This window comes from Bos taurus, chromosome 2 (genome assembly GCF_002263795.3).
Source record: "Bos taurus isolate L1 Dominette 01449 registration number 42190680 breed Hereford chromosome 2, ARS-UCD2.0, whole genome shotgun sequence".
Taxonomy (NCBI): Eukaryota; Metazoa; Chordata; class Mammalia; order Artiodactyla; family Bovidae; genus Bos; species Bos taurus.
The window spans coordinates 1,232,548-1,260,094 of NC_037329.1; the positions used below are offsets into that span (position 1 = coordinate 1,232,548).

A 27,547-nucleotide genomic window follows, 5' to 3' on the forward strand; every position below is an offset into this window, starting at 1 on the left:
GCTTTTGAATATGCTATCTAGGTTGGTCATAACTTTCCTTCCAAGAAATAAGCGTCTTTTAATTTCATGGCTGTAATCACCATCGGCAGTGATTTTTGGAGCCCCAAAAATAGCTGTTTTCAAAAAATAAGTAGTAAATATAGTGCTGAGTCATAACTGCTAGAGAAATACAACTCTACAAAGAAAATGTGGGAACACTGAACAGTAAATATAGTTTTAATCAATTATGGTTAGCTCACGAAGGCCATATAATAGGATTCTTGTACCACAGCTGGCTTTACATTTATTGACATTGGTTGAAATTGTTTTCTATCCTGGAACTTTCCAAGCATATAAAAATACATTTTTCAACTGCCAAATCTATGACAACCTTTAGGGAAAATAGTATGTAAAACTATAAAAAACTTCTGTGACTAAGCAAAAGGGGGAATAAAGTGCTTTATTTTAAATCTTAATTACATTTTCAAAAATGATATATTTTACATTTAAAGGTACCAATACCATAAAGCTATTGCTTACAGTAGGAAATATAAGTGTAAACAGACTGTATTCACTTTGCATTGATAAAGTTTTATACATATAACTCTATATACCAACCAATAATCCCAAGAGAATACACATAAAACCCACTTGTTTAGACAGTAGACAACAGTTTAAAAATAAACCAAAATAAGAGTCCCATTTCTTAGCTCCATATGGTGGAAATGTATATGTATGAAGATTAAATCTGAGGTATTTACTACACTGAAGATATTTAACTTTGTTCCATGCCAGCCATGAGTGATAGTGCTAGAGATTCCACTGTGGGAAGAATAAAAATAGGTTAACAAGATAGATTTAAATGACAATGGCTGAATAAGCTTTAACCAATGTCTCAAAAAGTATTAGACATTTTCTATTTTTAATGAAAATACTAATTATCTTTAACATATACTAAAGATAATAATCTTCATTTATTAAATGCAAATTGAAAAACTATGATTTACTTCTATTTCATAACATTTTAGTTTTGAAAACAACAAAGAAAAATCTGGGTTTTACACTGAACAAATCACATTTTTTGAAATATCATAAAACCTGGACTTACTTCATAACACAACACTATGTTCTAAGCTATGAATGGAATCTGTTTCCTTTAACACATTTTTAACACAGTACTTTTCTGGGCCAAGGGTATAAATGCGGGAGGCTGAGAGGTGGCAGTAGGGGTTTACAACATTAGTTTTTATATACCTGCATAACAGATGAAAGCCTCTTCATTGTAGAAGAGTCAACTCAACACAGGAAATTAGGGATCTGTGAGATTAGAATTGTCTTCCAGCCCTGCTGGCCCCCAGCTTCCACATCACTATGTACAGGGTAAGCTGGGAGTGGGGAAGACTGGCTCTCTGTGCGGGCATCTCGGATTCCAGCCTGCTACACCAACAATGGGTTTCTCTGTTCTGGCAGTCTATGTGCCTCTGGTCAGTCACTGCCCCACGTACCTGCTCTGTGGGTACAGCATGTTAGCGCTGAAAGGCTCATCTCATAGCAGAACTTAATTTACTTAGATGTCTTTGCATTAACAACTTTTTGATATGTTTTTGTTTATTCCCAGTGTTCTGTCTTGTTACTCTAATAGTGTTTTTAAAAATGTTCACCTACTCTTAATGAGCATACCACAATCTGAATATACAGAAATAGGGAAAAAATTAGCCCAGCATACTTTTCCCAAAAAAGCTGTGCAAGAAATACTACTTTGTCCTTTGTGTTTATAAACATACAGCTCTTTTCTCCCTGTGACTCGCCACACAGACCTGTTTGCTTCCTGCTGTTTTGAACTGTCAGGCTTGCATTTCTTTGTTTAAGAGTCAGCCTTGGGAGTTTTAAAATTGCTTAAAAAAACAAACAAACAAAAAACAAAGCAAACTGACCTCCAAACCCTATTTTTTGAAAGGAATAGTTACAAAAGCTATGCATGATAGTGAAATGTGACTGAAACCTATTTTGCCATCTGGTTTACTTATGGTTTTAGAAATCCATTGGTGTTACACATGATATACCAGAAAGCAGTATCTTCAGTCTCAATATTTTACATCTGATTCACTTACACCACTTACTTGGAAATCAACTGCTGAGGGACTTTCCAGGTTTGAAGTAGTGAAAAATTCTAAATCTTCATGAGATCAATAACAAAACAGTAACAGACTGAGTTACCGGAAAATATAAAAGCAATAATATTTTAACATAATACTCACAATGGGGAAAGGATCCTCTACAGACAGCTTTGTTTAAAATGGTTACAAGAAACATATGGCAGTTTTTAAAATCAGACTCCATTTTCTCTATAGATTCCATCCTAGGAAAGAGTAAATTTCAATTTAAGTAAGCATATAAGGAGTTACTAAGCAGGCTATAAAATACCTTTAGGGTAATTACAAATGTGCTTCAGTTTAATTTATTTAGATTCCTAAGTCTAAAGATTCTAAAATAAAATATAAAATCTGCCAAACTTTCAAAGAGTCTGAAGGGCAGTGTCATTAGGACACAAAACTGCTGCTCCAGCACGCTGCTGAGTTCCAGAGTGAGGGTCACTGGGGACAGTCCCCTTTTTTGGCCACAGGGCTTAGGAGATCTTAGTTCCCTGACATGGGATTGAACCTGGGCCCCCTGTAGTGGAGTCTTAACCACTGGACTCCCACGGAAGTCCCTCCCTTTTCTACTGCACAATTCTATATTTTTACTTTTCAAACGCATACCTTCTTTTGAAATAAATAGCACATTAAAAGATATAAAAAGTTTATTTTTAAAAATTACTAAAAACTTGTTAATACAGGCAATAGCAAACACCCACATCCAGCTTCAGCAGTCACCCCTCCCCCCAGCCCCACATCTTCAGAAGCAAAGTTGACATCACAGCATTTCAGGCGTAAATATTTCAGTATCACACTAAACACAAAGACTCCTTTAAATCCGTAGCCACAATACCACATGTTTAAAAATTCTTAATGATTTAAAAAATACCATGAAATAATACTGTTCAAATTATACCTATCTTTAAAATTTTTTCACTTTTTTGCTTTAAATGTGACTCAGGATCAATTAATGTCCACAAACTGTGATAGTTAATATGCTTAAGTCCTCCTCACGTCCTGCTTTTTTTCTTACAATTTACTTGTTGAAGAAACAGTTCTATTTTAGCCATGTGTGCACAGCAGTATTATTACCTTCTCCTCCATCTGACAGTGACATGGAAGGAGAAGTCTCCTTCACACACTGGAAGCAGCAACAGTAAAGCAAGTAAGACTCCTATTTTCACCCCGGCAATTAGGGTTTTAACCTACCATCGGAGTTTCTTCATTGAGAGCATTTTGATAAAGCCCTATAGGTTAGGATTTTCAGTTCAGTTCAGTCGCTCCGTTGTGTCCGACTCTTTGTGACCCCATGAACTGCAGCACGCCAGGCCTCCCTGTCCATCACCAACTCCCAGTGTCCACTCAAACCCATGTTGATTGAGTACGTGATGCCATCCAACCATCTCATCCTCTGTCGTCCCCTTTTCCTCCTACCCTCAGTCTTTCCCAGCATCAGGGTCTTTTCAAATGAGTCAGATCTTCGCATCAGGTAGCCAAAGTATTGGAATTTCAGCTTCAACATCAGTCCTTCCAGTGAACACCCAGGACTGATCTCCTTTAGGATGGACTGGTTGGATCTCCTTGCAGTCCAAGGGACTCTCAAGAGTCTTTTCCAACACCACAGTTCAAAAGCATCAATTCTTCGGTCCTCAGCTTTCTTTATAGTCCAACTCTCACATTCATACATGACTACTCGGAAAACCATAGCCTTGACTAGATGGACTTTTGTTGGCAAAGGAATGTCTCTGCTTTTTAATATGCTGTCTAGGTTGGTCGTAACTAGGATTTTAGATTAGTGCTATAATGAACTTTCAGTTCCTTACTAATATCAACTAACTATAAACTATTAACTCTTAACAGTCTAGTCAACCAGACTTAACACTTTTATTTCAGGCAAGTAATACCAGCAGCATAACATTAATTTTATAAACAAGAGAAGGACAAGCTGTTGAGCTACACTTTCAAGGTAACAGTAGAAGATGGTATTCTGGATAGGAAGAAAGAGCTCCTGGGTTTTCAAGTGTCCTCTAACTTTCTATGTGATAGGCATGAATAATAAACACCCTAACAGTAAAATGTACAATCATTCTTCTAGAGCTCTCTAAAATACGATTTTGGACTAAAGTCTAGCATAATGTCCTGAATTTGGTTTAAAATAACTGAGTGTGTGGGAGTGAGCAGTAAACATAAAACAAAACTGGGTGTCACTGTCATCTGCTGAAGTGGAGTAATGGACTCCAGGGTCTGTTATGCTTCCCCTCCACCACCCTGCCACCCACTTCTGTGTATATCTGGAGGCAACCATAACAAAAACTTAGCAAACTTATACAACAGTATGGAGAAGGAAATGACAACCCACTCCAGTGTTCTTGCCTGGAGAATCCCATGGACAGAAGAGCCTGCCAGGCTCCAGCCCATGGGGTCGCAAAGAGTCAGACACAACTGAGCAACTAACACTGCTATACAACAGGAATGTAATTTAAAGATAATTGCTTCTGCTAATCAAGACTTCAGATTTTTCTTACTGTTTCACCAGCCACAAATTAATTGCATGATTTTTGATGCTGTCTATTCTTTAGACTAGATAATTCTCAATTCTTTCCATAATTGTAAGTTTATGTGGTATATTGTCACGATGAAAAAACAAGACTGCCAGAATGAAGTCAGCTAAAAGCAAAACTGAAATGGTCACAGCACAGAGCTCCACAAGCCGCATACTTACTGCCATGCCCCCAGGCCAGCCTGCCACCCCTCTGCAAACATGAGAGCCAAGTTCAACACCTTCATGATGGCTTCCTTCACAAAGCTGACCTGGAGAGAAAGCCATGGAAGAACACAAACCTGGTGACCATGTTTGAACACAGACACCAACACTTTTACCTAATTTAAATGTCACAGAAAAAGTTCATTAATGCAATAACTGCCTTCCAAGTCTAAGGACAAGGGAATAGCAGAGGACGAGAAATGTTAGATAGCATCACTGACTGAACAGACACAAATTTGAGCATACTCTGGGAGACAGTGGAGGACAGAGGAGCCTGGCGTGCTACAGTCTGTGGGGTTGCAGAGAGTCAGACACAGCTTAACGACTGAACAACAACAACAGCAAAGTATAAGGAAGGGTGCTAGGCTCTGAACACAACACAGTTGGAAGTGGGCTGTACCCATGCACCATGTAAAGGTGCATCAGCAGCGCAATCTGACCAGCAGAGCCAGTAAGCTACCATTTCCTGAGACAGGTGTTTAAATTCACCAGTGAACGGGGCATGTCATTTCAATGGCTGCATGATGACCTAATCCCATATATTCACTTCAAACTGGACACACTCCTGAACAAAAAGTACTACCAGCAGATAAAATTTTCTAATTGAATTCAAGCACAGTGCTGAGTGAGTACAGACTGTCACAAAAGAATGTCAACTGTTTCTTTTAGATCTAATTTCTGGTAATATGGCACATATTTATAATCTCACTGGATCTGGTGCTTCCTTAAAAAAATATTCTGCATATCAAAAGCTTACTAAGCATAAAACTCCAAAGATCACAGACAATTTCCCTTGGCTGGCTTCATTCCTGCCTCAATGGCCAAGTTCATGTACCTTTTCTCTCAGCAGACATCGATCATGGATGGTTGATAAGTATCTATAGTGAATTTTAATCAACTGATCTAAATCCTTGGCTTCTTCAACTTGATGTTGAAACTCCAGCCCTGTACTGTGAAGAATCTTCAAAAAGAAAGATGACAAATTTAATCAGCATATCTTTTCTGTGAGAATTTGTATACAATACACAAAACTTTTTTACCAACTTCTTCTACATTCACTTGCACAGGGAGGGAATGCCTCACTCTGGACTAACAGATTGCTCCTGCACAGAGGGACAAGTATAGAAAACTGTATAGAAAACGCACTGATTTTTTAAAAGCATCAGGTAAACTGAATTTATATGTTTCAATAAATTCCACTACTTACATAATGGTCCTTTAAAAGGAGCATAACTGTACTTTTAAGTAGAAAACAAAACAAAACAAAAACAATCTCTTACCATTTACCCTCAACAATTAAGGGCTTAAAAAAAAGAATGCATATATATGTAGAACTGAGTCACTTTGCTATACAGCAGAGATTGGCACGACACTCTGAATCATCTAAACTTCAACATAAAAAATTGAGAAAAAAGACTGAACAATTAATTAAGAGATTAAGGTTGCCCTCTGAAGGTCACTGGTGTACAGAAAACAGAGGGCACCTCTGCCATGTGGACCATGTTTAAAACAAAGGCTTCAAAGGCACACTTCATCCACACACAAGTGGGCTCTAGAACCTATCTACCAGAGTGACTACAAATTTTTTTTAGCAACCATTTTAAACCCCAAGTGAATATTATCCTCTAATAACACTGCCACTGTTCAAATATCTGATTTTTCTCTTCAGAACTTCCTCTAGAACTGGTTTTAATATGTGTAAGAAAAGCTATTTACTCTACGAGTTACTTCTTATATTTAAGAAAAAATTACATAATCTGGCTGCATTTTCCCTCTTATACTCCATACTAGCCTGACAGATTTTTTTTTAGGCTTCCATTACTAAAAATTGAAGCCATTTTCCAGGGATAGCCCTGTTACCACTGGTGAAATTTAAAGGAATACGTGGCAAGTTCTGATGGCAATTCCAAAAGAGGAGCTCTGGGTGTGTCGTTCCAAGGGGTCACTAGACAAGAGAAAGAGCAGTCTCTGGATACATGTGCTCTGGTGTGTTTAAAAAAAGGAAAGAAAAGCAAACACTTAACCTGCTGCCATGTTATTTTATGATCAAGTTTTTAGTATCTGATATCTTCACATTTACAGCCTGTAAGTATTCTGCATGCTTCTTTGTATTTATATATATATTACAAGCAATTCTCCATGAACATATGTACATACGGTGATAGAACTAAACGGATGGACAGACACAAACCCTGGTCATGATGTAGTTATGTAAGCTGTTCACAAAGTGCATGAGCTTCACTCTTAAGAGGAACATACGATGAACCTGCAGTCTTACTGGCTCCTTCTGTGGGCCAAAATGAGCAGCTGTGTCTGGGTTACCTAAAACTCCTTCTTTACGTTGTGATCTGTCAGCAGGATTAGCTAGTTCTGTAAAGGAACAAAGAGGAGAGGGGTGGGAAGAGCATCTGCTTAGACCTCACCTGCACTACTGCCCTAGGACTTGTGATGGTGTCATCACTGGCCCTGTGAAGAGCACTTGTCTGGATGCACAGCAGGGACACTACCTTCCCTATCTGGAAGGTGAAGCAATAAAAGCTGCTGTATCACTCTGATTATCAATGTCATCAAAATGTAAAAACAAAGTCATTAAACTTGTCATTAAAATTTTTTTCATATGACCCCAAAATTTTATTTCTAGTTAAATTCTGGTTAAATTCCCAATTTAGTTATGGTATTTCAGATTAACTGTACTGATTCAAGAAGTTAATTCTGATGTCTGTAAAACTATTATGTAATGCCATAAATTCATGTCATTCTGTTACCTGTGTATATATAAAAAATGACCTAAGACCACCAACCTCTCTGAAAGAGAGCTAAAATTAAATTATAATTTATCTGCTGAAAACAAATCTTACCACCAAATAATAAAACATCCAGGCTATATTTTGCCCATTTTATTTGCAGTAAGAGAAGGAACACCTGATTATAAATTTTTTGACATTCCAAACTTATAACAATGTCCACAGGCCATGGGACCTATGAAAGCAAAAACAGAATTTTCACTGTTTAGACTCAGAACAGAAAGTAACCTGTTACTTGTATGACTTAATTTTAACAGAAAATGTTCTTACAAAGAATATCAGCACATACCTTATAGCTCAGCGTCAGACCATCTAAGATATGAACAGGGAGTTTCTTCTTAGCTGTGTCAACATTCTCAAAAGATATAGACAGACTAGATAAAGAGATATCAGTTTTAGCTATTTGGCATTTTAATTTAATTTATATATTACAACAAGATATTTCATAAAAGAAACAAATATTCCAATAAAAGTATATTTTCTAAGCATATGTTGCAGAATAGAAATCAGGTTTTAGAATTAGGGAAAGGGGGCAAAATTTTAAAATAATGAGTTTAACTATAAAAAACGAGATAGAGTAAACCTACTTAGGAAAAAAGATGAAGTCAGGGAAGGTTAACCTGCCATGTGCTTAAACCTGGCAGAGTTTAGCAACAGGCTCAGGAGACAGACCCTCTGCTGAGGGTGGTGTGAGTGTGTGTCTGTCTTGGGGAGGGGCACTGTTCTCCTCACCCTGGAGAGCACACAGGCAGTGTGTGAGCAAGCATGGAGTCTGCTTCTAAAGCAAAGGTGTCACAGACTGCTTTATCCACTCTTTCCTAATAAACCTGAGTGTAACTCTCAATAAAATGCAGCTACCGTGGGGCATGGAAACGTCCCTGAGCCAGGCACTGGTCCTTAGAACAGTTCTGTCAGTGGACTGAGCAATGACATGACTCTCGCACGATTACAAAGCACCTCTGACAACGCCAGTAAGCAGCCCACAAAAGATTAACTGTAAGGCTTCAACCAGAAATATAAAGGGCAGTGTGTGATTTATGAGTTTAGCCAATTCATTCCATGTCACAAGCTAGTTAGAATTTTTTAGTACACATGTGCATCCACTGAGTACTTAGTAGTCACCTACTGAATACCTTATCTGTCAAGTGCTGTACAAGCAGGTGATAAAGAAATCAATCCCTCCCCTTCTTCCAGAGGCTCAGAGCCCAGAACAAATGCTCAGTCACCCTCTTGTCACCAAGCAGACATAGGGTGCTGCACCAAGCCAGATGGGCAGATCACTGCTGGCCATGCCCACGGGACAGCAGGTAACTTAAGTAACTGGGGAGTACAGAAAAACGTGAAGGCTCCTGGGGGAGAGGATATAGTTCTCAAGGAAACCAGAAATATTCCTGAATTGGAAATCTCTGAATTTCCAAATCTCTGGAGAGTATGGTGGAGAAAGTACACAATATGTCTGTACCTTTGTGTGTATAAGAAACAAGGTGGGGAGCCGAACAATGAAAAGTTTTCTCCCTCATGAAAAGCTCAGCCTACCTGCTCTGAGGCACAGAGGAGCCTGAGCATGAGTGGCAGTGGGGTGACTCATGTTCTGAGTGGCCCTAAAGGGCCAAATGGAAGGGAGAGACTCTGAGACAGCTGGTGAGGAGGTGGCAGGGAGTACTGGAGTGAGCACTGAGATGGGGAATATTAGCCAGGAGGCAGAACTGAGGGACTACGGGTGTGTGAAGGCTGGCAGAGAGGAAGGAATCTAAGGTGAGCCTCATGGGCACTGGGATGAACAGCAGTGTCCATCAAGGAGAAACAAAGGGCTCAGAAAACGATGAGCTCAATGATGTAAACATGACATTCGAGTGAAGTCATGAAGTGCTGGTTGTGCAGACGCCTGGGCCAAAAATACAGATTTGCAGGTCATTAGGGGTTGCTGAAGCCATAAACATGGAATGAAGATGCCCAAGGCAGGGGAGCAAAAAGCTATACCAAGGGTGGGTGGAGGTCAAAGGACCCACAGGGAAGTTGCAGGTGGAACACCAATGACATGGGAGAGGTGTGAGCAGGGCAGGGGAGCCTGGAAGCGAGGGAACTCATGGGTTCAGACTCAGGAAGCTTGAGGGCACAGACAGGCACCTAGAGCACATGGGAGCCACAGGAGAAGGGGTCCCAAAGTGACGGCTCATCTGTCTTGAGTTAAATCTATGAAAGAGAAACTCAATAAAAATACCACTAAGTTTTTGCTTTCATTTTTCTGGGTAGAACTAGACAAAATGATAAAATACATTTGGAAAAATAAATAAACAAGAACAGCCAAGAAAACCTTATTGCTAAAACAGAATGCTACTAGCAATGTGAATAAAAGAACAGTGAAACAGGATGAAAAATCTAGAGACACAATGTATATAATGAGTGTATATGAAAATTTAATGACAAAGGGGTAATCAAACAAATAGGGAAAATAATTTTTTTCAAAAAGAAATAAGCAATGGCAACCAGTCATCTGGAAAAAGATAAAACTGGATCTATTTCTCATGTTTTTTAGCTGAGTAAACTCTAAATGGATCAACATCTAAATGTTAAAAAAAAAAAAAATCCATTAAAGCATTAAAAGAAAACCTGGGTGGAATTTCTTTGTAACTAGGAAAGAGTAAAACTTTCTTAATTATGACTCAAAGTCCAAAAGTAGTAAGAGAAAAGACTGATACCTGGTAGATACACTATGATACAGGATACACACACTAAAAAAGGACTGCAGGGCCAAAAAGAAACTGTTACACCATAAGCAGAACAAAAGGACAAATGTCAACCTGGGAAACCTACAGAAAGAGCTTCTAAGGAATTCCCTAGAGGTCTCGTAGCTGGGACTCTGCATTCCACTGCAGGAGGCATAAGCTCAATCCCTGGTCAGGGAACTAAGATCCCACAAGCCTGACAGCACAGCCAAACAAAAAGAGAGAGCTTCTACAAACAAAGAGGATAAAGACCAATAAATAACTTGATACTGACAGAAACAGTGGCAAAAGATATGGATAGTTCACTTTAAAACAAAGGCAAAAATACACATATGAAAAGATGACTAAGAAAAATGTAAATTAAAACTATATTGAGACATCATTTTTCGTCATCAGACTAGCAAAAATCCCAAAGTCTGACAACATATTCTGTTAGTGAGGTTGTGGTGAAAGCTATGTTGGTGGGAGTCAGAAAAAAATACAGCCTTTCTAGGGACTTCCCTGGTGGTTCGGGGGCTGAGACTGTGTGCACTAGCAGCCGGACTAAAAGTGCCTTTGCATTAATGATCTTAACTTAAAAAAACAGAGCTGTTTTATACAATTAAATCTAGAAAAACAAAAACAAGGCAATTCCTAAAAGTAAAAAATAAAACAAATGAACCCAACCTTGTATCAGTGCTATAATCACATGGAGAATTAGTCCAAGTGACCTTGAAAGACAGGATTCTGATGACTTGAAAGTACAAAGAAGAGAATAAAGCCACAAGCGTGCTCTCAAGTCTCAGCGGGTTTGTTGCTGCTATTGTTACTTTGGAACTATTATGATTTATTATAGAAAAACCCAGTAAGTATTTACATTAACGTCTTGGTAATCACTCAAGGAGAAAGATACAAAAGAAAATCAAAGAAGTGAAATCTTGTAATCTTTAATAAATATTGGAAATATCAACATGAGCATATGATTCATTTTCCTTTTTCTACATATTTCCTAGCTCCAACCACTGAGTGAGTCCAGAAGTACTGATAATCCAGAACAGACGAACACTCTGGGACACTGAGCAAGGGCCTTTAAAGTCACAGAAGAGACGGGACCGGTGCTCCTAGGGGAGGTGTACTGCCTGGGGCAGGAAGTGCACAGGACAAGCCCAGGTATCCAGTCCTAAAAGCAAGGATGCTCTCCAAGATTACTAGGGTCAAGTGAAGGAGTTCCCTTTGGGTAAAAATGGGACAGTCAAAACAAGAAACAGGAATAACTGTAATAGATTGAAGCATTCTAAAAATAACAAAATTCACGAGTTTCTATTGGTAGTGGAAAATATAACCTTAACTTTCCCTGGCCCCCTCTGGGGATTACTGGGCATTAATTTTTTACTACGAAAAGAATCTAGCAGTTACCCTGCTTTTACTAACCGAAGTTTTTGATGAAAATTCTGCTTTTGTGCAAAAATCAAAGGTAATACATCACATAAAAATAAAAGGAATTATTTTATGTACTACTAAGAAGTAGAATCTGGTATGGCTGCGGGGAAAACAATGTTCTAAGTGGCATGAAACAAATGTTAATTATTATCATTATAACTTTTCAAGGGCCAACAAGGGTGCCAAGAAATGCAGCCAAGTAAGGACACAGAATGGGAAAAAGGACTACCAAATGGGATGGAAGATGAGCCTCTGCCATCTAAGTAATTTACTGGCACCACCCAGGCCAAGTTGATCAGCAGGCAGGAGGAGGGACAAGGAGGAGGGAAGGTGAGCTGCCCGACTAAGGAAAAGCCAGTACAACACTCTGAAAACAGGCAACCCTGCCCATGAAGAGAAGTAAAATCTCTCTTCCCCTCCTAACTCGGGTGGACTCTGACTTGGTCTGTGGTGGAAGTGAGGGTCTGTGAGGCCTGGAGTTCAGGCCCTGGCGGTGCCAAAGGCCCTGCTCTCACTCTCTCAGAAAACCGCCTGTGACACCACCATGAATGCTGGTACAGCTGGCTGGAGAGGAAGAACCATGGGGCAGGAAGGCGGGCAGCGTGGACCCCGGCCACGTGAGCAAGGCCATCAGATCCTGAGAGGCCACACGCTCCCATCTCACATCTCCTCTCACTCAGCTGGCAAGTGGCTGCTGCCTCGGTTTTCTAATGTGCAAAATAACATTAATAAAACTCACAGGGATCGGTGTGCGGATAAAATAAGATAGCATAAAGAAGTCATAGAAGAGTTTGGGGCACATGGGTTATTTTATAGCATTTAAAAGAAAAGGTGCCTCCCATATTTTACCGTGAACTGTCTTCAGGATAACGTTGTCCTACTGCTTCTTGGAGCTGGACATTAAGAAAAGACACATTCTGCCAGGTTTCCCTTTCCCTTATTTTATCAAAAATTGACGTGTAGAAGTCATACATGGTATCTCCCCCTTCCATTAAGAAGAAATTCCTCATGGCCTGCAAGTATTCAACCAGCCTGAAAGAATAGAAAAGTCACAGAAAGACCTTAGGCTCATAAAATAGGATTCTAGACCAGTACCAGGTTTTGTACATCATTTTTAGTCAAACAGGTTTACATACTACATTTACTAAAATCAGAAATACTAAAACATTTAAAATACTTTCAAAAATAATAAAACAGCATATAGCTTACTTTTAATAATCAGAGAGGTATGTTATTTTCCTGTAACTAAAAAAATCTGGGAAACTTACTAAAGTGTTACAAAAAAGGTTAATCCAAATCATGATGAATTTCCACTGTTAATATTCAGGGCATTTGTTCCCCAGTCTTTTTAATCTATGCATTAAAAAAAAAAAAAAAAAGTTCTTACCATTTTATACATCCTGGATTTTTTTACAATTTAAGAAATTTTACATTATTTAAAACTCTATATAAGTGTAATTTACATGAACTTTACAAAGTTCATACATGGAGATGAATATGCCATATTTTAATATGGATATGCCATAATTTAAAATACAAATTATCCATTATTAAGCAATTTCATGTTTTCCCCTCTGATAGCAAATATTGTGACAAGCCTTTTTGTGTAACAAGCTTTTTCTGTGTTCATTTGGGATAAATTCTCAGAAACAAATTTCACATAAAGTTAATAAAACACTAATGATTAATCGATCATCTCAAAAGTGTTCAGTGCATATCCATTCCCTATTCTAACAAAAATTAGTTCGAAATCTAGGTTTAAAAAATTATTTCAACTGTTTTTCAAGTATAAAAAACTACCAGCTACTTCCCAAACTTAACCATTCCTCATACCTATAATCTTTTTTTAGAGTTCGCATGAGGTTTCCACAGCAATCTAGATATTGTTTGTCAATATGGGGATAGAGGCAAGATCTCAGCGTTAATTCAAAAGTCTGGCAAGTCACAGATTCTGATGATCTATCCACACATACGTCTCCACCAGCAAACTTCTCATGAAAGTCACTCTGTTCCAAATACAACCTTGAATATAAAAACATGAGTCTTCTTTTTAAGAGCTGCTGTCAACAGAATTCTCTCTTTACAAAACAAAACACTCAGTTCCTTTTTTCCTTTCAATGGAGGTATAGTTGATTTAGAATATTTCATTAATATACGTTTCAGGTGTACAACACAGCAATTCACAATTTTTAAAGGTGATATTCCATTTATAGCTATTATAAAATATCAACATATTGCCTGTGCTGTCCACTATATCTTTGTAGCTTATTTATGTTATACATAGTAGTTTATGCCTCTTAATGCCCTGCTCCTATGTAGCACCTCCCCCACCCAACTCTCCACTGGTAACCAATATTTTGTTCTTTATATCTATGAGTCTGTTTCTTGTTATTTCATCAGTTTGTTGTATTTTTCAGATTTCCCATATAAGTGATATCATATATTATTTGTCTTTCCCTTACTTGTTTCACTAAAGTATAATACCCTCTAACTCTATCTAATGCTGCTGCAAATTGCAAAATTTCATTCTTTTTAATACACCACACCTTGTCTATACATTCAACAGAATTCTCTTTAATCAAAACTTGAGTCCCATTTTTATCTTTAGTCTTAAAAATGCCAATTATTATAGAAATAGAAATCTTTTTCCTCAAAATATTCTTTGTGTGAAATAGTCCTTCACACATTGCTTTTGCCCTAAAAGATCAAGTACAGAGGAGGCCTTTCTAGCCATTAGGCTGAAGACAGTGAACGATGGCCACTAGACAATAAACAGGGTATTTACTGTGTGGGTATTAACAACTTAAGGCTTCCCTGGTGGCTCAGAGGATAAAGCATCTGCCTGCAATGCAGGAGACCGGCTTCGATCCCTGGGTTGGGAAGATCGCCTGGAGAAGGAAATGGCAACCCACTCCAGTATTCTTGGTTGGAGAATCCCATGGACAGAGGAGCCTGGCGGGCTACAGTCCACGGGGTCGCAAAGAGTCAGACACGACTGAGTGACTTCATACTCACACTCATTAACAACTTATTGCCTCAGGCTAAGTACCTAAAAACACTTTCTAAAGTGCCAAGATACACAGGGAGGGTCTGACTCAGCATGTCCCAGGACCGCAACTTCTGCGAGCATCTTCTATATGAGTGGTGGCGTTGCCCATGGGCTCAAGGCACAGGACAGTCTATGGACTTTGACAAATAACAAGGATGCCAAATTATGTATCTGAAACAAGTAAACACAATATATTCTTGTATTTCATTCATTAGAAAGGAGAGAATAAAGGTTTCTATTTTAAAGGCTAGAAAGCCCTACCTGGCAGAAATAAACAGATTCTGCCATTTCAAACATCAAAAATCCAGCAGGTATGTATCACACCTTGCAAAATTAATTGCCAGCAGTGGATCGTGAACGTCATCCAACTCAAGATGCCTCTCGGCAATGGACTGCATCTTTATCAGGGTCTCTCTGGTGGCCTGCTGCTCAGTGAGGGCCTGTGCAGTGAAGTCTTCTCCGTGTCGAAGACGAGACTGTACAGACTCCAAAAAGAGTGTATACAGACTTTTTCTTTCTGCATCTGAAACAAAAATGTGTAAGGTGAACTATGTTTTAGTAAATAAAGAACTATAAGAATTATTAAGTAAACTTTATATAAATATAGCCTGGTATTTTTCCTTCAGCCTGTGAATGTCTATCCCTGTTTTGTTATGTTACTCTTACAGTATAGTACCTTTAGTACAACTAAACATTTTTATACCCTCTGTTAGACAACTGCAAAGTTCATGGTCAAACATTCAAAATACAAGCTTGTTTTTTTCTGAACAGAATAACAGACCAAACAGGATTGCCACCATACTAGACAGCACTATGATAACACTAACAGGAGTCACAATTCACTGGGAAAACACTTCCAACAGTGGCCCTGTCAAGTTCTTTGTTTTATTACTCAGTAAGAAAGGAAATAGTCCACAAACTGAAAAAATATTAAAGTAGACATAAAATAATTCAAAATAATTAACATAGCATTAAGGTGATTTACAAACAAAACAAGTAAGGTCACACCTATGCCTCTCAGAGCCTTTTTAGTCAGATGATAAAACCTTCAGTATACTGCTTAAATTACATTGCTCAAAAAAGACCATATATAATATAAATTTTATATAATATAAAAAAGTATATCAAGATTTCCTTAAAATCTATGGTCAAGTCTGACCTGCTCACCAACAAATTCCTATCTGCCAGAGTTCATGTCCTCAGATGCCAAATGCTGCACTACATTAAGAAATGCCAGAGAATTACTATAAAGGACCAGTCCTAAAGCAACAAGAATAAGGAAGATGCATGTGGAACATATCATCACTGCCTTCAAACACCATGCTCAAAGTCTCCAATGAGGACAATCTGTTTTTAGCCAAGACCAGCATGATCTGTTAATTTGATCACGATGATAATTTTCATGAAAATAAAAGGCTTTGATCATTTCCAAAGTGCAAAATGATGACGTATCTCAGGACAGCAAATATGAAGAGGGAGCTGCTGCTCCACCACTAAGGGGGTACCTCTGGCTGTGGCCGGGCACGTGGTGCTCTCCGTGCACTGCAGGTTCTTCAGCAGCTGCATTGACTTGCCAGCCATTATGATCTGCTTGAGGACGGGTTTCAGGAAGGACACCATGGTGTGCTGCCTGCTGGAGAGCCCTTGATCACTGCCAGAACTGGCACTAGCATTATCACTCATCTTCTCTTCATTTTCTGTCTTTTCAGATACACTGTATAGTGTGTAGGTTGCATACCAGAAGTCTCTGTGATTTACTGGAACATTTTTGTTTCTACAGGGATTCAAAACAATTTTAAACTTTATCCTTTCTTTCTTAAAAACAATACACCTGCTCTAACTTATGCATGTTTTCCAGACATTCCAAAATACAGTAATATCAACTATTAGTAAAATGATGCAATCTTTAGGTAAAATGGGACTTACCTGACTTCAGTTTAACATAGAAAAGTGGATTAATATTCTGAATGGCATTAGTAAAATCTAATAAGCAGAAAGTTTCCTGAATTGGAATTAAACAAAATTTGATTAATTTGGTTTTCTTTAAAGGTAGAATAAATTACCTATTTTGCCGTCTCCTATGAAAGTAAACTCCAGACTTCGATATCTTTTTTTCCACATAGATTCCTAGCTGGACTGTTTTAACAATGAAACGAGGGCTACTCATTCCCCTCTAAGGAGATTAAGAATCCTGATTTTACAGTAATCCTCATGTGCAATAGAAGAAGCAGGACATTATGAGAGACTGAAGATTCAGATAAAAGAAAGGCCAGTTCATTTTATATAAGCACTGTGTAAACAGGGCTGCTGCTGCTGCTAAGTCGCTTCAGTTGTGTCCGACTCTGTGCAACCCCATAGAGGGAAGCCCACCAGGCTCCCCTGTCCCTGGGATTCTTCAGGCAAGAACACTGGAGTGGGTTGCCATTTCCTTCTCCATGTAAACAGGGCTACCTTTCTGTAACTCTAAGAAAGCGATTCTCCCTGATGAGTTAAGTGGATAGCCATCAATTAAAACACATACCTCTACACAGTGCAGAACTTAAGACTGAGATAAGAGAGCCCAAACAGTTCTACATTGCAGCTTCTATGATTCTGTTCAGAAAAATCAATTAAGTGAAGGGGAATCATCACAAGTGGATTTTGTGATGATTAAGATTTTCCTTAACTGTTTTGTTAAAAATATACTAAATAGGTTAAAAAAAAGAGTAGCTAACTAGGAGAAATAAGTATATTAGAGGTATATTTGGTATAATTTTCACATCTTTTATCTCATCATTAATTTATTCTCCTTGATTCCCATTAATGAAGCCATTTGACATCACCTAATTCACCATTTCATGGCAAATAGAAGGGGAAAAATTGAAAGCAGTGACAGGTTTTCTTTTCGTGGGCTCCAATATCACTGTGGATGGTGATTGCAGTCATGAAATTAAAAGACGTTGTGGATGGTGATTGTAGTCATGAAATTAAAAGACGCTTGGCTCCTTGGAAGAAAAGCTAGGGCAAAACTAGACAGCGTATTTAAAAGCAAAGACATCACTTTGCAGACAAAGGTCTGTCTAATCAAAGCTATGGTTTTTCCAGTAGTCATGTACAGATGTGAGAGTCGGATCATAAAGCAGGCTGAGTGCCGAAAAATCGATGCTTTCGAACTGTGGTGCTGGAAAAGACTCTTGAGATTCCCTTGGACTGCAAGGAGATCAAACCAATAATCCTAAAGGAAATCAACCCTAAATTTTCTCCAGATGAACTGATGATGAAGCTGAAGCTCCAATACTCTGGTCACCTGATGTGAACAGCCAACTCATTGGAAAAGACTGATGCTGGGAAACATTGAAGGCAAAAGAAGAGGACGGCAGAGGATGAGATGGTTAGCTAGCATTACCGCCTCAGTGGACATGAATTTGACCCAAGTCTCGGAGACTGTGAAGGACAAGGAGGCCTGGTGTTCTGCAGTCTATGGGATACAAAGTCATGACTTAGTGACTGAACAATTCGTTTCAAAGGACTCGGTTTGCCTTTCACCATACCAGCCATCCATAAACATACTATAATTCAAAAAATGCAATTTGCTAATATGGAAAGCTGTGAATTGACAAAACCTTGGAAAAAAATTTTTTGGCAGGTGGTACCTGATGTCTTCTATTTATATAAAAATGCAAGAGAACTTGCCTATGCTGACAACACAGCTCTATTACTGGAACTGTCCCCACCTCCCGATATCATCTGAAGCTAATGGAAATGTTGGGGAGAAGAGCCAATGTCTGGTGCACCTCCCTCACCTCTGGATGATGAACTCCCTGGCAGAGTCACACAGGTGCCCATGCACGATCCACTCATCCACAGTCTGCAGGTAGGGCCGCACGGTCTCCACCCAGAGGGAGAACAGCAAAGAGACCTGAAGAGAGGCACACCCATTCTCAGAACTCCCTCGTCCTTGGATAAGATGAGGCTCAAGCATTTCTGAAGCACCTTTTGAAAAGTGACTCCTGTTTTGTTTTGTTTTTTGCCACACTGGCCACATGCGATCTTAGTTCCCCAACCTGGGATCAAACCACATCCCCTGCAGTGGAAACACAGAGTCTTAACCACTGGATCACCAGGGAAATCCATCTATGTTTTTTGAAACAAAGTAAGAAATTAAAAACCCAAAATACATGGTATAAAATCCTTATGAAAAACCTCACTTAAATATAAGAAACCATACTGTCCATAATAGCACTTTCTTCGTAGTGCAAGTTACACAGGCACAACAGTTCTAAACTGGACAATCCAAACTCTATCCAAATGGTGCTATTAGCAAAATGTCCATTAACAACAAGGAAGTGATTTCATTCTACTATATATATATATATATATATATAGTTATTAATAAAAAAGTATAGAGATGAAAGAAATCAACTTCCTTTTAACTGAAATGCAGTACCAAAATGGTGAGGAAAAAAGGATCACACCAACAAACTAGGTGAAACACCTAAGTTATGTGCCTAAACAAACCTGCAGCTATCTACATCAAAGTCTCCAGTTAGATGTGCATTTTTAAATTATAGTAAAGAAATATACTATCTTAACCAAAGTGCACAGATTGGCAGTTTTAAGTATATTCACACTGCTGTGAAATAGGCCTTTCTAATCTCTTGCATGCCGCCAAACTGAAACTATGTACCCATTAACTATCCCCTTTTCTCCTCTTCCCCAGCTCCTGGTAACCAACACTCTCATCCTCCTCTCTGTTTCTATAAGTTTGGCTACTCTAGATACATCATATAATAAACTTGTATTTGTATTTAACAAAGGGTATGGTGAGTATCTATTTCGAAGTCAGCTAGGTATTTTTCCCATCTTGCTTTTATGTTTTGCTCTATTTTTGCCACATTCATCTGGTGAGCTTGGCAATTATAGCCAAAAAGCTAGTTTTATGCAGCCTCAAATTTAGAAGCTAATTTAAAAACTCACAACTGTCTGACACACCATTTTTACAAAGATCTACAACAGGCTATCCACCACTCCTATGCTGAGCAGAATGAGTCACACACAGTGGACTAGACAAGGATCCCACCTACAGTTTGCTCAGAGGCTTCTCCAACATTGTCGTATTCAAGAATGGCTTTGTACAGGGTGTTGAGCAGATGAGATGCTCGGACAACATTTCGAGTGTCAGGTGGAACTTCCGCTACTCCAGTACTAAACACTTTGTGCAGAACTTTGAGTTGAGCCAATCGAGGTGACAACTTGTCCACCACTATTGCAAGAGTTACTGTAGTATCTGCAAATATCAAGAAATCAAACTCCTTAGCAAGGAAAAATATCTGCATTCGAAATGTGATATAAATGCAAAGCCACTTATGGAAAAGCATAGAACAGTGGAGAATTTTTTTTTTTTTTAATTTACTTTTGGCTGCACTGGGTCTTTATTGCTGAATGCAACCTTTGTCTAGTTGTGCTAAACAAGGGGCTACTCTAGTTGTGGCTTTTCATTGGGTGTCTTCTCTTGCTGCAGAGCAATGGCTCTAGTGAGCACGAGCTTAGCTGCCCCACAGCATGTGGGATCTTCCCAGACCAGGGACTGACCTGTGTATGCAGCACTGGCAAGCAGACTCCTAACCACTGGACCACGAGGTGAGTCCAGGATGGTGGGTTTTAATCTCACGTTACAAGGAACTAATTTCCCCAAGAAAGAACTCCCTAAAAGAAGGAAAAGACAACTCGGCAGAAAAATAATTAAAGGGAACTGACAATTCACAGAAAAGGAAATTCAAGCGATTCTTAAACATACAGAAAGATGTTCAACCTCACGAAAAAAAGACTGCAAAATAAAACTATACTGGGCAAATAAAACAGACTATAGTGGGCTCCTGTTTCATTGAGGGGAGGCAGAAAAGGGTGATTAATAAAGAAAGGGCAGCAAGAGTGAGTTCCCTGGTCAGGAACAGCTCTGAATCCTAAATATGGAGGTAGTAATACAAATCTACGCATGTGGTAAAATGCCAAAGAACTAGAGAAAGATTTACTTACCTCCCTGAAAAATAAGCACCTGCAAAACTGGTGAAACCCATGTCAGGCCTGCAGACTAGTTATGGTACTGTGTCAATTACTGTATTTTAAGTGTCAACACAAAGGATGCTGGGTGAAGTGAACATGGGACCTCGATGTACTATTTTTTACAATAGTTGCATATATAAAAGTTAAGGGAGAAAAACCTGCACTGGGCTACCATTTTCACCTAACATACTGGTGAAGATCCAAAAGTTTGATAACACACTGCTGACAGGACTGAACAAATGCATACTCATATATATTGCCAGCAAGGGTGTAAAGTTATTTATCTACACCTCCACGGAGAACAATGTGACAGTAACTATTAAAGTCACATGTGCCATCACATACCTTCTGACTCGGCAACTCACTCTAAGAATTTGTGCTAGATAACTTGCTGTACATGTGCACAATCACTGATATGTAAGTGGTTGTCACTGAAGCTGGCAACAGGAAAAGATCAGGCACAGCCCAGATGTCTGTGAAAAGGGTACTGGTCTACGATACATCCATACAACAAAATGCTCAGTTGATTTAAAAAAAAAAAAAAAAGAGGAGGCTCTTTAATTAAATACTTGTATGATTTAATTCTCAAAATTTAAATTGAAAACAATTTGAAGACAGTAGTGAAAAGACTACTAGGACTGTGGATATGAATATGTATCACTGTCATATGTCTAAATTATACCTGGAAGGATGCTCAAGAAATGGATCACTTGGTTGCCTCTGGACTGGGGAACCAGTGGAGGAGGAAAAATTTTTGCTGTAAATCTTTCTATACTGTTTGGATTTTTAGAGATATGAATGGCTTAAAATTACAAACTTAATTTAAAAAAATGAGTGTATTCAGGACAATTGCTTATTTGCCATGTAAATTTCAAATCTTATATCAATTATTAAAGGAAGAATATTTAAATACCATTATTGATGATGCACTTCTCAATTTCTGCAAGTTCCTCTTTGAAATTAATGAAGTATTTGTACAGGGCCCACATGAAAGCCTGGTATGTTCTAAAAGGTGCTTCCGTTGACTTCTTAGGAACAGAACCATTTCCAGGTAACATGCTTTCAGAACTATGCCCCATGACTTCATCAATGAATTCCTGGAGTCGAAACACAACCTGGCCATATGCTGCGATTTGTTCTAGCACTGATCGTAAACAGCTCTATAATAGAAGCAAACCACAATGATTTATAGTCAGACTTCTACAGGAATTCTAATGAGTATTTTCCTCACTATAAAATATTTCTTTTGTGACTGCTTGAAACAGTATGCTTATCAAAAGACAAAGTAATACAGTAAATATTTAGTTTTATTTTCAGAGGGAACAGCATAAGTATTAAATTTTATATGATATAGAACTGTGGCTTATACTGTTTCAAAACACACAAACAAAAGGTATATGTACTACAGGCAAAAAGTTACAGTAGATAGCTTTCCCAATACGAAATGAGAGAAAATACAAAACTAAACGTGAACACCACAAACAATATTAAAGAATTCTCCAAGCACTCTAAAGACACAAACTTAATTTTGCCTTCTAAAACTCAAATATGTTTAGTAGTTAATTTCAATATTGCAAAATGTTATAAAATTACATTACCATGGTTTATATAAATCTTAATTACAACAAGCACAAACAACTTACATGTGTCAAATGAGTTACTATAATATTGTTCCTCACAGTTACTTTTCCATCAATCAACTGGAATATAAAGAGCTTTTTTACCCCTGAAAGTAACCTGAAATGAAATAAAAAGATGAATATAAGTCTAAAAAATATTCACTACAGTAATGTCTAGGAAATTTAAATAAAGATTCTGAAGAGAAAGGTGAGGGAGGGCAAAGAGGTAAGATAATTAGAAAATAAAAGACATCAGTCTTTTTACCTGATTATTTTAAGACTCAATATATTCCAATTTCATCTTTAAAAAAGTCCAAAACAGTGTTGTTAAAGCATTTCCTCACGTAGGTGATGGTCAAAACACAACTTCCCACTTTTGAGAACCAGAATCTGGAAATCTCAGCAGGTAACAGCACTAGATTAGGTGTCTAAGGACCTGTTTTGGGTTCAAATCTAATGGCCTATTTTTAATATACATGTGAATACCCTCAAACACCTTTCTTTAAAAAACCAAAATTCTGCTTCTCATTAATAAAGCCTTTAGACTATGAAATTAGGTTAATGGATCTTACCATAGGGTTTCCCGAATAACCTGTGTTTCAGTAACAAAAACTCTGTCATCTGGAACATATAACGGGTCACTGCTGTACAAATGTTGGTCCCTATTAGATAACAAACATCAAATGCCAATGAAAAGATGTCTCATTAAGTAAAGTTAGAAGTCTCAAAGAATATAAGTAATTTACTAGCAATTTAACAAGTATTCAATAAGTTAATAAACATAACACATGCTTTAATTTTCCTCCCATATTCATTTTCACAAGTCAACGGAAATACTCTCAGAGAAGCACTTTCAGAGTATTTGTTATGTTTATTGCTGACTTAAGCAATATTTAAAATTATGTCTTGTTGTTTTGGGAAAAATTGTTAAACTATTTTTACAGTAAGTTCATGAAAACAGAAATCAAACAAATGGCCTAATATATACCAATCCATCCACTCTGAAAATAAACAAATCAAAGACAGACCATAGTTAAATAATAACCTCATTATGAAATTAAATTAAATAATTAAAGTAATTAATTAAAAGCTAAATTTATCAATTCAACTGAAATTGACAAAAATTTCAAGAAAATCTGAGATCTGTTTTCCCTTCTCACTTGGCTGCCTTGGGAATAAACCCTTTTCTGCTGCAACCTTGGTGTTTCAGAATTTGGCTTGCTGCTCAATAAGTGAATAGACCTAGTAAGTCGAGGAAATGACCACAGGGTAAGTGGCAAGTGTAAAGTGTTATAAAGAATAAGTGATTCAGGAGAGTGGCCAAGATGGCAGAGTAGGACCTTAAGCTAATAATATCCTCTCATAAGCACATCAAAATGACACCTACTGCAGAAGAAAACCTGATGAAAAACACTGGAACATACCAGTATAAAATAAATATTAAGTAAATATTACTTAATATTAAGTAAATATTACTTAATATTAAGTAAATATTAAAGAAGGAACCACAAGACAGGTAGGAAAGGTAGATTTGCAGTATGATCAAGTCCATTTAACCCCTAGGTAGGTGACCCACAAACTGGAGAATTATTACAGAGGTTCTCCCACACATGAGCCTTTGCTGGATGCCTGGCACCAGAAAGAGGAGAACATTTAGCTTCAAAGGCTAGTGGGGCATGATTGCACGATCTCTGTAGCCTTGAGGGAAACAGACTTCACTCTTAAAGACACACACAAAATCTCAAGCAGACCACGATCGGGGACAAAAGTAGCAATATGATAGGAACCTGGGCCAGACCTACTTGCTGGTCTTGGAGGCGGAAGATGTTTGGTGGCTCACGTTGGGGACAGACCCTGGTGGTGGATATATCAGGGAGCATTCACCTACATAAGCTCTCGTGCAGGCTGACATTTTGGCACCAGGACCTGGCCCTAGCCAAGAGCCTATAGACTCCAAGAAGTGCAGGGACACCTCAAGCAAAATAATAAACTGGGCAGGGATACAGTCTCACCCACCAGGAGACAGGCTACCCAAAGACTTCCACTTCCTGAGCCCATAGCCACTTCTATACATGCTCTAAGATATGACCCTGCCAACAAGAGGGACAAGACCCAGATCTACCCACCAGGGGGCAGGCACCAGGCCCTCCTGCAGGAAGCTTGCACAAATCCCACCACGGGACAGACATCACAAGCAAGAAAACCACAGTCCTGCAGCCTGTATACCGAGTCCACAAATGCAAGCCAGACAACACCCTGGGACCAGCTGGCCCCTGGCCCTTTATGCTAAGAGGGGAGTGCACTATTGGGGCACAAAGGACATTTCCTACAGAGGGCCACTTCTACAAGGTTGAGAAATGTAACTAACCTACCACATTCATAAAAATATACATAGCAATTTAACAAAATGAGGTGACAGAGGGCATATGTTTCAGATGAAGGAATAAGATAAAATCCCATAAAAGTAAGTGACATAGAGATAGAAAATGCATCCAAAAAAGAGTTAAAAGTAATGATTGTAAAGATGATCAAAGGATGTGAAAGGAGAATGGATGTACAGAGAAAGAAATTAGAAGTTTTTAGGAAAAAAGTGAGAAAATAGAAGGAACAACCAAAAAGAATTGAGAAATACAGTAACTGAAAACTACACTAGGAAGGAATCAACAGTAGACTAAATGAGGCAGAAAAACAGATCAGTGAGCTGGAAGACAGAGTAGTGGAAATCACTGCTGTTGAACAGAAAAAAGAATAAAATGAAAGGAGATCCATTTTTAAGAGACCTTTGGGACAACATCAAGTGTGCTAATATTTATAGGATAGAGCCCCAAAAAAGAAATGAGAGTAAAGGGCTTGAAAAAAATATCTGAAGAGGTAATAGCTGAAAACTTTCCTACTTGGGAAAGGAAACAGTCACCCAAGTCCAAGAAGCACAGTTTCCTAAGGGATTAACTCACAGAGGAACACACCAAGATATACTACAATCAAAATGACAAAAACTTAAAGATAGAGTATGAAAAGGAACAACGGAAAAACAACAATACAGGGAACTCCTATAATGCTATCAGCTGATTTTTCAGCAGAAAATCTGCAAGGCAGAAGGGAAGAGAATACAAAGGCAGGGTATCTAAAATGCATTTGAAATTAACAGATCAGCAATTTAAAACAAGCATGAATGTATACAGACTGCTATACAAAAACCTCATGGTCACTGCAAAACAAAAATCTATAATAGGCATACACAAAAAAAGGAAAAAGATATCCACACATAACATTAAAGATAGTCATCAAATCATAAGAGAATAAAAGAAAGAGGAAAAAAAAGACCTACAGAAACAAATCCAAAACAGTTAATAAACTGGCAGTGCTGCTGCTGCTGCTGCTGCTGCTAAGTCGCTTCAGTTGTGTCCGACTCCGTGCGACCCCATGGACTGCAGCCTACCAGGCTTCTCCGTCCATGGGATTCTCCAGGCAAGAACACTGGAGTGGGTTGCCATTTCCTTCTCCAATGCAGGAAAGTGAAAAGTGAGAGTGAAGTCACTCAGTCGTGTCTGACTTTTAGCGACCCCATGGACTGCAGCCTACCAGGCTTCTCCGTCCATGGGATTTTCCAGGCAAGAGCACTGGAGTGGGTTGCCATTTCCTTCTCCAAACTGGCAATAGAAACATACATATTGATAATTACCTTAAACATAAGCAGACTAAATGCTCCAACCAAAAAACACAGTCTGGATGTACAGGTACAAAAACAGGACCTGTATACATTCTGCCTACAAGAGACTCACTTCAGATCTACAGACACATACTAAAAGTGATGGGATGCAAACAGGTATTCCACGAAAATGGAAATCAACACAAAGTTGATGTAGAAATAATTATATGAAACAAAACAGACTTTAAAATAAAGAGTTACAAGAGACAAAAAAGGACATTACACAACGAACAAAAGATCTAGCCAATAAGATATAATGGCTACGTAAACATATACGCAGCCAACATAAAAGTACCTGAATGTACAACTAAAATGTTAACAAATCTAAAAGGAGAACTGATAGTAACCGAAAAATAATGGGAGATATTAATACCCACTTACATAAATGGACAGAGCATCCTGACAGAAAATAAATAGGGAAACATAGGCCTTAAGTTACACATTACAGTAGATCACCTTACTGATAACTTATAGAACAGTCCATTTGAGAGCAGTAGAACACACATTCTTTTCAACTTCAAATGGAACATTCTCCAGGACAGATCACATGCTGGGCCACAAAGGAAGACTCGATAAATTAAATGGAAATCATACCAAGCATCTTTTTCAACTACAATGCTATGAGACTAGTGATCAACTATGAGGGAAAAAAAGCTGCAAAAGAAAAGAAAAAGTGGGTCATGGGTCACTGATGAAATCAATGAAGAAAAAAAAAAATACCTGGAGACAAATGAAAACACAAACACTTTAATCCAAAGTCTATTTACTGGACACAGCAGTTGTAAGACAAATGCTTACAGTGATACAAACCTAACTCAGGAAGAAAGAAAAATCTTGAACCTTGTACCTAAAGGAACTAGATTAAAAAGATGAGCAAATAAAACACAAAGTTAGTAGAAGGAAAGAAACCATAAAATAAATGTTAACAGATCTAAAAAAAGATATTGACAGTAACACAATAATGATGGGAGACTTTAAATGAAATAGAGACAAAGAGATAAAGAAGACCAATGAAACTAAGAGCTGGTTCCTTGAAAAGATAAACAAATTTGACAAACCTCTATTTAATCAGACTCAGTGGGGAAAACACACACACACACACACACACAAAACAGAGAGAAGGCCCAAATCAATAAAGTCAGAAATGAAAAAGGAGAAGTTAAAACTGACACCACAGAAATATGAAGGCTATTGAGAAAATACTACGAGCAACTATATGCCAATAAAACAAACAACCTAGCAGGAATGGACAAGTTCCTGGGAATGGACAATCTCCCAAGACTGAATCACAAAGAAATAGA

The 27,547-nt window shown here is 38.2% G+C and overlaps 1 protein-coding gene across 1 annotated transcript in view; it reads right to left on the minus strand.

Annotated features, from left to right (window-relative positions):
• Positions 1 to 423: 423 nt before the first annotated feature.
• The window catches only part of TUBGCP5 (tubulin gamma complex associated protein 5), a 50,503-nt gene continuing 23,379 nt past the window's right edge, over positions 424 to 27,547 (minus strand). The window contains 16 exon segments of the mRNA NM_001102495.1: positions 424 to 801; positions 2,238 to 2,338; positions 4,837 to 4,925; positions 5,714 to 5,839; positions 7,070 to 7,248; positions 7,737 to 7,857; positions 7,972 to 8,056; positions 12,677 to 12,859; positions 13,661 to 13,849; positions 15,201 to 15,399; positions 16,382 to 16,650; positions 18,659 to 18,774; positions 19,940 to 20,142; positions 21,832 to 22,078; positions 22,562 to 22,655; positions 23,110 to 23,199. Of these exon segments, the coding sequence (NP_001095965.1) occupies positions 755 to 801; positions 2,238 to 2,338; positions 4,837 to 4,925; positions 5,714 to 5,839; positions 7,070 to 7,248; positions 7,737 to 7,857; positions 7,972 to 8,056; positions 12,677 to 12,859; positions 13,661 to 13,849; positions 15,201 to 15,399; positions 16,382 to 16,650; positions 18,659 to 18,774; positions 19,940 to 20,142; positions 21,832 to 22,078; positions 22,562 to 22,655; positions 23,110 to 23,199 (2,338 nt within the window). The 3' untranslated portion in view covers positions 424 to 754.